Source organism: Myzus persicae, unplaced genomic scaffold, assembly GCF_001856785.1.
Source record: "Myzus persicae strain clone G006 unplaced genomic scaffold, MPER_G0061.0, whole genome shotgun sequence".
NCBI classification, from domain to species: Eukaryota; Metazoa; Arthropoda; class Insecta; order Hemiptera; family Aphididae; genus Myzus; species Myzus persicae.
The window spans coordinates 597,905-613,862 of NW_019100615.1; the positions used below are offsets into that span (position 1 = coordinate 597,905).

At 27.8% G+C, this 15,958-nt stretch overlaps 1 protein-coding gene across 5 annotated transcripts in view; it reads right to left on the reverse strand.

The window, feature by feature from the left end:
- LOC111036926 (ADAMTS-like protein 1) overlaps positions 1 to 15,958 on the reverse strand; it is a 98,706-nt gene that overhangs the window by 53,278 nt on the left and 29,470 nt on the right. For all 5 annotated transcript variants that reach the window (XM_022319235.1, XM_022319254.1, XM_022319226.1 and 2 more), the window contains exon 6: positions 9,542 to 9,647. In XM_022319235.1, coding sequence (XP_022174927.1) covers positions 9,542 to 9,647 — 106 coding nt within the window. The remainder of the gene's footprint in view (positions 1 to 9,541; positions 9,648 to 15,958) is intronic.

The window sequence follows — 15,958 nt, forward strand, 5'->3', positions numbered from 1 at the left end:
CTCGACAACAATATACACTTATGAACTATGTTATTTGTGTACGGTTTGCGTCTACGGATTTGTAGAGAACGGGTTAATACTTAATATACATTATAGTTATATAATATTAAATATTGTAATGTAGTGCAAGGTACACCTCTAGTTTTCGAATCACTCTTAGAGATTGTAACCGTAAATTAGATAAATAATTAATATCGAACCAGTAGAATATTTATGGAATGAGGGAGTGGTGGATCGTGAATTTTAGTCTTCGCAATATCCAAAAGTTCCAATCAAAGGACCCCGTGGGTCTGAGGCGCATTCTAATCTCTCCAGCCTAAAATACATTTTAGTATCAATTCAATAACTATCTATATGTTATCATTTATTATCTGTTAACCATGATATAAGTGATAATTAAGTAGTAAATGTTAGGTATCTTTGTTAAGATCGGGGCAAAATTTGAGACCGAGTATAAATTAGAAGCAGGGTCACTAAACGACTTAATTCTCTTACTTGTCGAACAGTGTTAATATCATATACTATATTACAACATATTAATACAATGACAATACCCGAAATTGCGCGTGGCAGCAGTACAACTGAAAAAAAGAGTGCACTTATTTACTATTGAATTAAATCCTAAGTATTGTGCAGGTACCTATTCGCTATTGAATCGAACTATTCACAATGCTCAGACTACAGCATAAAGTTGTCGTATATGTAGCACGATGACGTGGATTTTGTCGAATATAATAATATATTATTACACGGTCTGCCACCTTTGCGCGTGTCTGAAACGGTCGCCTGAGGCTTTCACTTATTGCAATCGCTGTTGTTAATATTGTCGAATCAAAGTTATTCGACCCAACAAACAAACCAAATCGTTTAATATGCGGTCGACTCAAAAACAATTATTTCCCTGAATCGAAACTAATAACGTAGATATTGTACGCGATATGTATTAATTGGTTTCTAATAAAAAAAAGTGTATGCTTAGTGTGAGTTGGTAAAATGTTTTATGAGAAATTATTAATTGAGGTTGCATTGCTTCACGTGTTTTACTGGCTGTAATGCGTTTGGGCTAATTGCTTTTTTTGACTACACACGAATTTCCAATGACGTGTTTTGGCGAGTTGTGAAAAATGTATTTTGGAAGAGAATAATACGAGTACAGTGAGCTCAACAATTAAAAATTTTAGTTCTGTTGATGGGCATTTTAACGATTCCACTGGCCGTTAATTCTTTATTACATATTATTTTGATTCCGCTGATTATTAATACAATAATAATCGATGTACAGCATATTATAGGTAATACACGTTTTTTTCTTATTGGTTTTTTTTCAATTGACTGTTGTACCAGTAGGTAGTACACAATAGTTGAATACAGTTAACCCTAAGTAAATTTATCTTTTTTATATAAATACTCGTCAATTATTGTAATTATTTAAACTTGTTAAAACAATTATATTGATGTAAAGGTAAAAAAAAAATATTACTCAATAAATAAAATACAACCTAATATTTGTGTATAATTATAAAATATAACTTTACAATAACATAATACATTACAATCAAACAAGTATTTTGTTTTAATAACCACTGTAAACATTATTTTCTACTTACTTTGTACTGGGTGCAATCGGGATATGAAAAATTAATAATAAAAAAAGGTTACTTTGGGCTGCATGGGCGACCCCCATCCTTGCATCTTATCACGTCATAAGGAAAAGTAGTGAAGAACTTAAGTCAATAGAATCTCATTGAATTCATTTTTTAGAAAATAATAATGACTAATTAAACTACTGAAATTCATTTTTAGAATATAAAATATTAAGTAAAAAATTTAATATATATATTAAATCCATTAAGTGTTATTTTTGATGAATTTTATAACTACACTATTTTTAGTAAGTACTATCAATGTCGAACATAGTATTCGATCATAGGTATGGTATTAATTATACACAAACTGTTTCAGTTCTGTTAATGGAAGAGGGAAAAACATGAATTTTGCTTCAACACAAAATACAATACTAAAAATGTTCACTCAAACACAGTAGGTAGGTATGCATATTTGCTCAAACGCATTAAAAATTTCATAAACTCGCTCAAACGTAAACCGCTCGTTTTGACTTTTACAGTAGCGTGTGATGTTATATTACAAATGCAATACATTTCAGACGACATTTTATTATAAAAGATTTCTAATTTATTTTGTTTTTTATACATGGTAGATATCTATAATAATATATTATGATTTTTTACCCTCAAGACTTATAATATTTTTTGAATTAAAATATAAATCATTGTATTCTCAAAACGATTTTGAAATCTGAATAGATGTTATTCTATTATAAAATCACTGAACTTGGTATACAATTAAAACAAGAAGTCATTTTCAATTTGTTTCGTCATTTGAAGTTAAATGTTTTTTTTCAAATGTTCACATAATTTAAGTCGTTATATGAATTACAATGTAAGTGATATCATCAATGATACGAGGCATGGCCAAGCCAAAACAAAATAATATAATTTTCTTATAGTCATGCACTGTTATTCTATGTTCAAATCGTGTTCTTCATATTTTGTACAATAATTTACTTAATCTTAAAACAGTTATCATGCAGTAAACGATATTATACGTTCATAATGGAATCTGATTTGGGATCTAAAAAATTATTTTTGAAAGACTCAATGCTAACTATTGTTATTTAATATTATTTATATTATTTAAATACGTCAATATTTTGATTTTAAATGATTTTACAGTTACAAATATTTTACATTCAAAAAAAATAAATATTGAATTGTGTTATTCCTTATAATGGCTTATATCACGTGCTTGGTGATGAAACAAACGCGATCGGTAGTTAGCTTTAACATTATTTTTCGCCTTCGGTTTTCTATCAAGTTTTCTTTTTTTCTGTGTCAAAATTTGACAAAATGTACGAGGAAAACATTAGACACTCAAGCCTATGCGATAAAACAGCTGGACTCATATACAATATTTTATGTATAACATACCGTATACAGGGTGGCTCATCAAGTATACTCTAATTTTTTTCTTCAATATTTAGATTTTTAAAATATACTGAAAGTCTCTAATACAACTATCTTAAAATCTTAAAATCAAAATTTGAATAAAATATACAATATAATCGACGGGAAAACGGGGGTGATCATGCTTGGTGAATCACCCTTTATATATACAATTATTATTTGTACACATAAACTACGACAATATATATTATACAAGTGTATAACTACGTTATATATTGCACACAGACACACACGTCATATATATATAGGTATATACGGACGGACGCGCTTACTTAGCACCACTACGCACGCCGTGCAGGACGAGTTCGTTAACGACCGCCGTGGGAGCGTAACTTTTTGGCCGCCGTCTCGAATTTTTGGAACGCTTTCGCCGCCGCGCCCCACACCACCTCCCAGCCCCCCACCCACCACACCCCACAACACTCCTGCGAGCCCCATCCGCCTACGATATCGTTGTTATGTGTAGCTGCGGGCGTACCGAATATACTCATTTGGTCCTTATATAATAACATTGGTATTATGTTCTTAACACACGCGTGAGCGCATTATTCCATAATATAATATAATTGTATTTAATATATTTATATAGGTAACCCACTGAAGGCTATTTTATTAGAGTAACCGTACGATATACGTTTGCTAGTCCGTTTTTTGTGTTTTCGAAAAAAAGAAATATCCAAGAATATATTATATTTATGAATTTATTATATTATGACTTGCTAGTCGTGCTAGCTAGTGCACAGCAGCTGTTACCTGCAACTTACAGATTTTCAATAGTCTATAATATATATATATATATTATATAGATATTCATTTTCAAGTTTATTTTTCGTGGTTTTTTTACATTTCGTGTTTGTTCGAATTCGTTTGAATAGTTTTTCTAATACATATAGACCACTAATATTTGTAATTTTAAACTTTTGAAGTACAATTATTAATTATTATATGACTTTATACATACCATGTTATAAACTAGAAAAAGTGGTTGGCGAAGTAGGTATTGTAAAGGATCCATTAGGTATAATAGTATAATACCTGCTGGTGTTCACTGTTTGCTATCAGACTGTCAAACTGTAAATCATCTTCGGGAAGATAAGTAGTAAAAATGTGACCATGAGCACAGTGAGTGACAAAAATAAAAACCAAGCAGTTAAAAAAGTAAGTATCTATCAGTTTTTATATCTAAGTGCTAGTATAGCAGAGTTTGATGATCAAATTCAGTAACTGCAATTTTAAGTAAATTAAAATTTCGTGGTATAAATGAACAACTATAAATTACCAAAAAGTAAAATATATGCTAATTTAAAATAGTTATACAATATACACATACTGTACTTTGATCAATTCTCGGATTTAGAAAATAATATTTTATTCTATTTTAAGGCTACTAAGAATTAAAATGTTTCATACTTATAAGTTTAATGTTATTTAGAATTTAAACGTTATTTAAATTTTGCTCTTAAGTTTTCAAGATTTTCTTAAGTTACTTTGCTTTTGCATTTAATCTTTAATGTTATTATTATTTTAACTTTATTATATTGTTACTTTCTTTTTTATAAGCACCGTTTCATTTATCATTTCATCAATTCTAATTTCTAATTACAAACAGTCACAGCCTCCCTTTGATTTTATTTCTTATTTCTTATTTTTATTTTATTTCTAATTAATAATCATCATTTTTATTGGTCAATGCGTTTTTCTCACAGCGCGGTTTTTTTAAATTAAGAATTTAGAAAAATATAATTTTAAACATGTACAGAAATTATATTTAGCATCATTTTTTACCATCTATGTCTGAAAATAAAATTATGTTAGTTCATCGTATATAATTACTATAATATATATTATATATGTATACAAATAAAATAAACATAAATAATTTTTTTTTTTTAGTTATAGTAATACGTTTAAAAAAAATATTTTAATGATATTGTTATGTTTCGATAGTCAAATTGTTATTTTTCATTTAACGTTATGTTTTGAAATGTTATGTCAAAATTTGTTTTCGTTATCAGCTTTAATGACGTTTACATTTTACTTTTTTACAGTAAAACGTTTTCGATAGTTGATTTTGATGAAACTTGGCATACCACACAACTAATCCAACAAAACGACTATGCATCGACGGTATTCACCTGTTGAGTAACTCGTTCAAAAAGCTGTGCAATCATTTTGTTATGTGAGGGAATAAAAAAAAAATTTACGAAGAATACACTGTAACATACCAGACACCAACGCGTGACCTCGAGAAAATGGATTCAAAGCAGTGGTGTACCTATTTTGCCTATCTGAAACGCCGGATTATCATATTCATATTTTTAATTTCTACTGACAGGGGTTGAGAAAGAGATAGAACCTCATCGTCACAGCAACAATATCACTTGTAGAAAAAGATCTGATGTGTAATGTCCGAGAGCATCACTTTTGGTGGTATTACCACGGTTTGTAAAGATAACTCGTATTTCGGTGGTTTTCGTCTGATTTTTGGTTTTTTATTTGTAAATTTAAAACGCATATTATGAATTACAATGGTAGGTTAATGTATACAGTGTTTCCGTTTGTCTCGAAGGAATGTGACATCTCTTTGCTTACATTATAGTCGATTTTCGACCGGATTTCAAACGTCGAGTACACATTTTTCTAAAATAAAATAAATACAACGTTCGTAAATACACGCGCTCCTGTGAAAGTCATCTACGAAGAAATTCGAACGCTCATCTCGATTCGCTTGGAATTCAAAATATTTTGCATTAGACATCGTTGACGTCAATCGTCGCACACGCGAACATTATTATAATATTAAAGTGTATAACATTCCTAACGTATCGATCACGATTACAATAATAATCGACCACCGTTTACATTTTCAATAACTATTTATTACTACAGCGGCTCTATACTGCACAATAAAAATATTAAAATATTGTTGGCGATTCATCAAAAAGCCCAGTTTTTTTCTTTCACTATGAATTTATTAGAATTCTGAAGTACCTATATTATATTTTAAGGACCATTTTTAGGTTTAATTGTTCAATTTTTATACCTATTATTTAAGTGTCCTGTGACGCCTTGCAAACTTCTTTTCTTTAAATAAATATGAATATGTTTTACTGAAAATAATGAAGCAATTGATTTTCTTTGTTTATGTTGACGTGTCTTAATCAAAATTTGAAACAGTAGTTTTTTTTATTAAAACGTATCTACCAACAATGGTTGGTAAATATATATTATATCATATCCTAGTAAATTGTTTTAAAATAATATGTAATACAATATATAATATTGGATTTAATCATTGAGCTGTAATAGTTTTATTCTCGAAACTCAAAAAAAAAAAAATTTGATTTATTATTATTTACACTCAGTCATTTTTTCACAAATTATAAAATGTTGATATATTTATATAGATTACATATAGATTACTAAAAGTGTAAATCACCATAGCCCCATTATTATCCTGAGTACAAAAAATTTTAGAACTCACATCTACTCGTTCAAATTTCGATTTAGATACTTTGATATTTCCAAAAAAGTAATCTGATTAACAATCAACATGAAAAAACCATGATTCCCATCAGAAAACAAGAAGTTTGTATCATCATACACCTTAAATTGTATAAATATCTGGATATTTAATAATATATGGCCCTTATGTTTTTATTTTTTTTTATTCCCAAAATCAGAATTTGAATAAATTCTTTATTAAAGAAAAACATGTGGGTGACCTTGATTCGAGAATAACCATGTATACAATTTTATTATACCCGATTTTGTGAAAATATTCGATGGGGACGGTTACGTTATTGTTAATAGAAGGACGTTTCTAATAAATATAATAAAAAAAACGTACCAAAATGTTGGCATAAGGCCGCACTGACAGTACCTAGTTATATTCTGCTGAAATTCTCATCTTTCGAGGCATAGACTACATTATCATTCATATTATATATTAAACGCCTTCGTAGACACCCGTTTAATGGTTACTATATAATAGTACATAGCTGTTACGCATAAACATTAGAAAATCATATTTATATTTTATAAGTACTAAAATATATTTTGTGATTTATTACTATTGTATGCATTTTAACAGTATTACGCTATTATAATAACCGTATAAATTAATGTTAGGGGAAGTTAATAATATTATGATCGGATGACACTACACACTTCAATACCACTAGCTTATTTCGAAATTAGCACAGCTCGGAAAATCTGTATTATTATTACTAAGAGTTAAGACGACGGCTTTTCTTCCATACAGCGATGGGTAAAGTATACGGTACAGTGGGTAGGTGCATTGTGAATATTATGTTATTTAATTGTTATGAATTTTTACGAATAGTAATTCAATATAATATTATAATTGTATTATGACGTATTAGCTAGTGTTAAGTGCTACTCACTCATAATAATAAATAATTGTTATTATATTCAAAAAGCATATTATGTATGGTTTGACGACAAATTATTATTTATTAATTGAGTTATTAATCAAATTGTTTACGTATTGATTTACAATAGTCAATAACATAATATAATATTACCCGATAATATTAAATCAAATTATTATTATTATTTCGAATATTTATGCAACTTTATGGGTTTCAGATGTGTACATAGTAATATTTATATTAGGTAGATCGGATCCATTGTTGTAAATGGCAGTGAAATTATTTATAACAATATGTTATGTTGTATGTGACAAAATTTGCAATATAATATTATATTCAGCGTAGTTAATCCGTAACTTAATAATATCGTTGAGATAACCTCGAGATGAGTGTGATCCAAGTGTAGAATATTAGCAATAGTAAATAAATTATTACAAACGAGTTATTATTGTTTCATCGATGTCACGATATCCGATATTCTGATGTAATATTTATCCTAGTACTTTTCTAGGTAAGTACCTATATTATACAATTAAATATAAATGGACAATTTTCGCAATTGTAAATGTTTGATAAATTTATAATATGAATTACAAATATACTATAGCTCAACATATTATCTTCTGAACCAATTATTAAGGAAACTAATCCTTGGTTTTTAAAGCTTAATAACTTAGAAACTACTAAGTGCATAAACATTTTCAAAAAAATCACCTCCTTAACAAATTATTTACAATAAAAAATAAAGTAGATCACATTTGAAATAACTTGTCACTATATACGTCCATTACATATTTACAAATATTAATTAAATTTAACCTAATTCAGTTGTATCATTTTAGTTTTACTTAGGGTAAGGCTATATTTTCATCTGCCCAATGTTTATTTAGTTAAAATAATAGGTAGGTTTAATACAAAACAGCTTTCTAAGTTCGCAAAACCTATATAACAAATCAAATAACTTTTCAAAACACTGAGGTATATAAAAGTAAAAACAGATATTATAATATGTACATAAATCTTCATTTGTAAGTCGGTTCAGATAGGTATAATAGGTCACGGATGTTGTATATAAACAAAACTAATAGCTTAAAAGATTTGAAATATCGTTAAAAAAATTACACATTTAAATGAAAATGATACTATTGATAGATTACTAATTTTTCATTTTTATCATCAACCTAATAATTACATTTTTTGAATTCTTTGCATTAACTAATAAATTAAATTAAAAATTAATGATTTGTCTGTGTGAGATCAATGTAAAAACGAGAAGATAAAAATATCAAAAGAGATGAATAAATATGATGCGTTATAATAACTATACATAATATTATTATAAAGTATTTATTAGTAATATACAAACCATATGTTATGATTATTTTCTTTTATGTCTTTTCATATTCCTTAATTCAAAGGTAATTCGAGGTGTATATATGAAACACTTTTCAAATTCACTATTTTTTTTTATTTTTTTCAGAAATGTTTTAAAATGTACGCCATACTTTTTTTAAAAACAATTGTTATTATTGACATTACCATAATAATTAAATCTGATTATATGAACCGTTTTTGTTTTTAGAGCTCAGTCCGCAAATAAAAACTCAATAGGTAGCAAGTATAATTAAATATAGGTATACCAGAAAAAATATAAACAATAAGCAATTACATTAAGCACTTATCTCCTTGAATCGTAATATCAATTGGCAGAGAAATTCTCGCTTTGATTATATACGATTTGAACAATTTCAGAGTCTTATTTAAGTATTAATTCAAGGTTTTTACAGATTATCGAATGTCCATATTTTAGTCAGAAAAATCTACCCTGTGACGAATGCAGTTTTCTATTAGGAAACTTATAACTGCGTATACACCCGTCAATTCAGGACTGAATACTATGCATATGTGTTTTACAATGTGAGTACAATGTACATAATACGTCATGTCTGTTCAGAAACTGCGGAAAGCGTTTAATTACCGACGAGATTTTCGCAACTTGCTTTAGCTTTCGAGGCGGAATAATAAAAAATAAAAAACACTGCATTGAAACCATTCGTAATTATATTACCAGTTTAATTTGATTTTTAATTCAATTCTCATTACCTTTGTTCTAGTGCCATTTGTTTCTTCCACACAATAAACGTGTCGTACCCTTATTCCACCTCCACATGTTTTGCTACAGGGACTCCAGTTGTCGTCAGCAACCCACCTAAAAAAAAAAAAAATAATAATAATAATAATAATAATAAATATTAAAAAAATACATGTATCATAATAAAATATTCAGAGGGTTAGCGTTGCGCGCGAATTAAATTAACGAAAAAATAAAATATTTTAATACACATGAAACTTTAATGACTATAATACATGCATGTATTTATGTATTTCGTAATATGTATATGTACGTATCATCTGTTAAAAAGTCGCATAACAAGTAGGCATTAAATAATTACAAGCGTAATTCAAAATATATTCAAATAGCCATCTAAAACAGTAATTTTACCGAGTTTAAATTATATAATATAATATTTCTAAATAAATACGTTTTTAATTTTGTTTAAAGTGATATCGTAATTTATCAAAATGTTATTATGTTGTTAAGTTGAACATATATATTTAAAAAATCGGTGGTAAATCAAATGTACAGAATTGTATTTTATTAAAGTTGAAGTCTCAATAACATGGCCATTGAATTGAATTAATTACTTAAACTAAATTTTACAATTTAATACCTTTCATAAATAATAAAATTGTTTTAAGGGAATCTTCTTTGGTGCCCAATGCGTCGAGAAGGAGATCTCAGGTATGTTGGGTATGTTGCATAATTTTATTGTATTATGATAATATTAATTTGATAATTATTAATAATTTACAATTAATATTATAAGTCTAAAATCGCTGTTTGAAAACACATACATCGATGTGTTATCGGGTGAACGATTGTTTTTTTACCACTATCACCAAAAACAAAATGGAAAAATTATATTTATTCCCATCAAGCATTAATCTTTAAATGGTGAAAATATTTTATGGGTTTAACAAAACCATTATTTACTCTGTTCAACTAATATTATGGATAACAAGCGCTACTCGTTGTTTGTTCGCCTTAACTTTTATTTACTTTAGAAACAAATCGGAAAACAATTTCACTTTTGATAAACAGTTACAAATACAAACCAAAAAGTTTGATGCGTAAAAATCGTTTCACACGCCTTTGCAAAAATGGTATTATAGTAAAACATTGAAATAAAAAAAAAACTATATACACGAATACATTCAAATTTTTTGTTTTTGAAAATACTCAGTTAACTGTTATCTCGTGACAAAAAACAACGTGGAAAGTGTTTGCCAGACTTGTTCGTTATTTCGATTCGATAAAATATCTCATTAAAAGTTATGATAAATCTTGAAATAGTAAAACAATATCTGCACACGACGTTCAAATTTGCAGTAAAACTTTGTCAATTAAAAGAAGCATTTTTCTTTGAGCTTTTGATAAAGAGAAAAGTAGCGATTGGTGCATTTGCACTCATATTTTAGTTTACATGCATTAAACACGCTGCACTAGTTTTCAAAAGTTAACATAATCGAATGGTTTAGCTAGTGAAAAAATGACATTTTGCTCGGTTGCTCATAGTACATTAGTAAGTTTCATCTAGATTGTGGCCCCAACCAATTTGGAAGCTAATACTGTTTTTAGAGGTTATTAAATCTAAAAAAATAATCCCAATGGCGACTTATATTGCAATTTCTCCAGAAACAGAACAGTCCGTATTCAGACTGTCACACGTATTTTAGACTAAAAAAAATATAATTATTACATTCATGGAAAATAGTGTTTCGCTAGAAAAAAACAAAAATTAAATTAAATTGTTCTCTTTATTTTTTATTTTAATAATTGTATTTCAATAGATTTATTATTAGTCTTCATTTTTTAAATTATCAGTGGAGTGAAGAATGTATTAATTTTGCAATGATGTTTTTATATTTGTTGGGTCTCAAGACACTTACAGCAAAAAAAGGGATTTGATTTTCAATTTTAGCATTTTTTCTGGTAAGAAAGAATTGTATTACTACTTTGGAGGAGCAACAGTAAAAAATTCCCAATACTTTTCATTATAAATTCAGAAATACAAACAAAAAATGGGGAAGATCTGACATTTTTTCATTAAAAATGTGCTATTACTGCCCGGGCCTTTGTTATTTTTTCAACCAAAATAGTAAATACATTATTTTTTGATAAATAATAAATTATTATAATAATAAAATATTATGGGAACAAAATAAAATGAGTTAAAATAGCTAAATTATTATAAGTAACCGAATGGCGTCAGACCAACAATAAAAATGCATGTATTTTTCCAATCACATGATTTGAAATACGATCTATTTATTACTAAAGTTTCGTGGCTTTTTCATTTTTCAATAACTTGTGGACAAGAATCTAAATTCGTTATAGGTTATTTAAGCATGTATAAACAAACATAAAAGTCATTGCAAGACACGAGAAGTTTAAAACTCATGAAAAAAGGCTGCTTTAGCCCCGTTATGCGTGATTTCTAATAGTGACGTATATACATTTATAAATTGCAATGTTTTGTCTCAACACACCAAAGAAGTTGAAACCCTCAAAGAAATTTTAAAACGATTGATCGATTTAATCATATTTATTAGAACGAACTATACAAAGTATTTCTTACAGAGGAAGAGAAAAAAGTGCTCATTCGTTATTGAATCGAACTCAAAATCACGGATATTTTATAGAGCTTATTTTACTTTTAGCTGAATATAGAATGTTAGTATAGGTTAAGTATAGCTAAGGCTTCAAGAGAAATGTCAAGACTTTTAACTTAATATTTATTAAGATAATTTTAGTATAGATATATTTATTTTAAAAATAGTGTTTGAAAAGTCATAAATTTGTAATTTTAAATTAAATAAAGATTGGAATTATTATTAAATAAATGAAATACCTACATAAAATGATGTTCTCACTTTATAATGTGTTAGATAGCCAATAAATAAAATAATATAAAACTTAAATCATAATTAGACATAATTGCTATATGATTAATATGACATATTAAGGTATAGGTCAGGCACCTAAATAAAAATCCTGGCTTGACCCGCTAGTTTCCAGACTGACACGTTAAAACCTAATAAAAAAGTCCTGCGTTTTATTTCACCTACAGTTAGGCGTATTATTTATATTATTAATTATACGTATACTAAGTACGACTCGATTTTCTATAAAATAAAACTTTACGATGATTACGATCGCGAACGACAAAATCGATCTATGGCGGGTACAATGCATACTGTATATAATATAAATTATTATTATAATACTGCTCAGACTTTGAAACGACCGTTTCGACAACGCAATACCATCGAGTAACGGGCTATATAATTTTCCAGTATAGTATTGCACCGACACCGAGATATGATCTCGGCGAGAAAAACGTCTACAGTCGCGCTTTTGCACATTTTGTAGACGAAATCTGCAAATAACAATATCAACTAGTGTGATATACGATGGCTGTGGCCGAATGGACATCGCGTCGATTTTGTCTTCAGATTAACGAGAAAACGCGTTTTTCACGGAAATCGTCTGAGTCTGCGGTGTAAGACGAGAAACTTTTATGTCCCATTATCGCGGGACGGAAAACCAGACAAGACCATCGCCAATTGTTGTAATGACATATAATATTATGTGTTCCGGCAAAAGTACGAGTACCAGGAAAACATGAGTTAAACGACCGGAAAAATTGGAGTTTTCAGCTTTTAACGATTGATCTTGGTAAATGTCGAGGTAGGTATAAAATTTAGTTCAGTCAAACCGCACAAATGATTATAATATTGTTGCTCTGGATTTTAAAAACGATAAATGGGTAAATCTTAGGATAAACAATCTATGGGTATCTATTATGGTTAAAGTTCAAAATACAGATGTAGACATTTTGTTAAGAAACAAAAATCCAAAACGAATGCATCATTGTGAAATTAGTATTTGAACATTGTTTCTGACTGAAGTGCATTTATAATTAATACGAATGATTTAATACAATATATTATATTATTATTTGAATACATACTAATGACGATATACAACTATTATAAATTGACTTAAATACTAGTATACTAATAGAATATATATATTTTTCCAAATTGTATTGCAATTCACGATTTACAACTAAGGATCATAATATAAATACATATTAATATTTAATATTAACTACGACGTTAATGAACTAAAATAATGAGAAATGTATAATATTTTAACGGTTAACTTTGATATAAGGACTGAGTAGTGTGTAGTAGTTAATGACACTCACGGTTGACTTTTTTTCTGGTAGTGAACCTAGTTAAGTTTAAAAATATGATTAATTTAATTACATTTTCAGTTACATATTTATTTAAATGATTATAAATTTAATTATGAAAATATTTATAAATTTAATTATTAAAATATTTATAAATTTAATTATTAAAATAATTATAATTTAATTATGAACATAATTATAAACGTAATTATAAACATAATTATAAATGAAATCTAAACATAATAAAAAATAAAAATAGAAAATTATTGCAATATACAATCTTATTTACTATAACACGCGCTTGACCATCGATAATTACATAAAACAGAATTTAAAAAAACACGTCATTTGACATTTACAAAAAATAAACACCTAGTTTAATGTATCTTATTCATCAATTATACAACATTTAATTTATCTCATATTAAAACATTGTTATGTAATGTTGTCAATAGTATTTATTTTTTCAATAGTACTTCTATATTTATTTATAAAACAGTTAAAAATGAAATAATATGTAGAACAAGTTTTAAAATACTAATTTCAATTTCATCAAAATTGATTTGGACAGATTTTTTTTGTAATTCGGACTAATACAATGATGAATTGTTTATTCTCAGGCTTACTATTTTTCATTTGTAAAAGCAACATCTAAAATCTTATCGTGCACAGTTTGACTGAATTAATTTGTAATATCTTAGAATTTACCAAGATCAATCGGTTAAAGTCCAAAAATGCTGACGTTCACCAGCAGGAAACAGTACTTGGTAATTTTTTTTTTCACGGGTTAAACCTAGGGTTTCTCGATATTCGTACTCTTACCGTAACGTCTGTAACGTATAATAATGTAGGCATACCTATAATAAATTGTTCAAATTGTTTTTTAACGATATTAAACACAGACAGTATTTGTTTTTTGCTGATGATCTCAAGTTATACTCTATCATAATAATAGATCTAAATGATTGCCTCGGTTACAGTTAGACTTAGATAACTTTAGCCGGTATATTGAGAATGACCCGTCGCTGAGAATAAACAAATGATTCAAGATTAAATTTACCTGTAGAAAAAAAATCATATTTAACTACTCCAGAAATAACATATTTCTGCATTCTGGAAACGATAACGTCCCTTAGAGATTTGAGTGTTATTATTTCAAGTCAACTCTCCTTCTTCTCAATACATTGTGGTGTAATAAAGCAATAATAATGTTATGTTTTATTCGTAGTCACTGTAAATGTTTTTAATGATACATTATCATGCTAGAAAGTACCTATATTACGTGCTTGTACGACCAATAGTAGAACATGGCCTCAGTGTCATTTAATCCTCATCTATCTACATCAAAAAGTAAGTCGAAAAAGATTTGAAATAACTCTTTGTATGGGCACTTGATCAAGCATTTAACATTTTGTGTGACTGCTTGTTCTATTTTTTCTATAGGGAAAAAATTAGTCATTGATTCATTGGTATGCCGAAGAAAATATTCAGACGTATGTTTTATTCTTAATACGTCAAACAATAATACTGATTGTTCTGAACTATCAGTAGAAATATCACTCAATGTAGAATTATTTAAATCCAGATGCCGTTCACATTTTGTATTTATCGTCAAGCTCATATATCGCAATCAAAAAACCATGGAACTATTATCCTCCTTGGTACTTATAGTTAAATAACTCAAAACATACCAGTATGAATTTGATTTTGATTTTTCAAAATATTCAGATAAATTATTTGCTAAATAATTTAGGAGCAGTAAAAAAGGAGGATCTCATTTGAAAAAAACAACACTACAGGTTACTCTAAGTAAGTAATAAAAAAAATCTAGAGGATTTACATTAAAGATCTGTAAGTATATTATCTGTGTAATATTTGATAATTCCAAAATTTAGATTTTGTTATTGAAGAAAAACAAGTAAGGCGAGAGTGCTTTATGAATCACCCTGTATTCATAATATTTTTTTATATCTGCTTATAACATGCATTGTATTTATAAAATATTGTTTTAAAATATTACTATGTGTGTTATTGTGTGTGTATGGAAATCGACGAGGTACGATACGTATTATAATTTATTACAATAATGGCAACCACGATTGTTTGCGTGCGCCAAAATCGCTGAATAACAACAAACGTCGAGATAATATTATGATACTGTTGTGTTTTCTGCGACGTATCGCAATGGTATTATGCG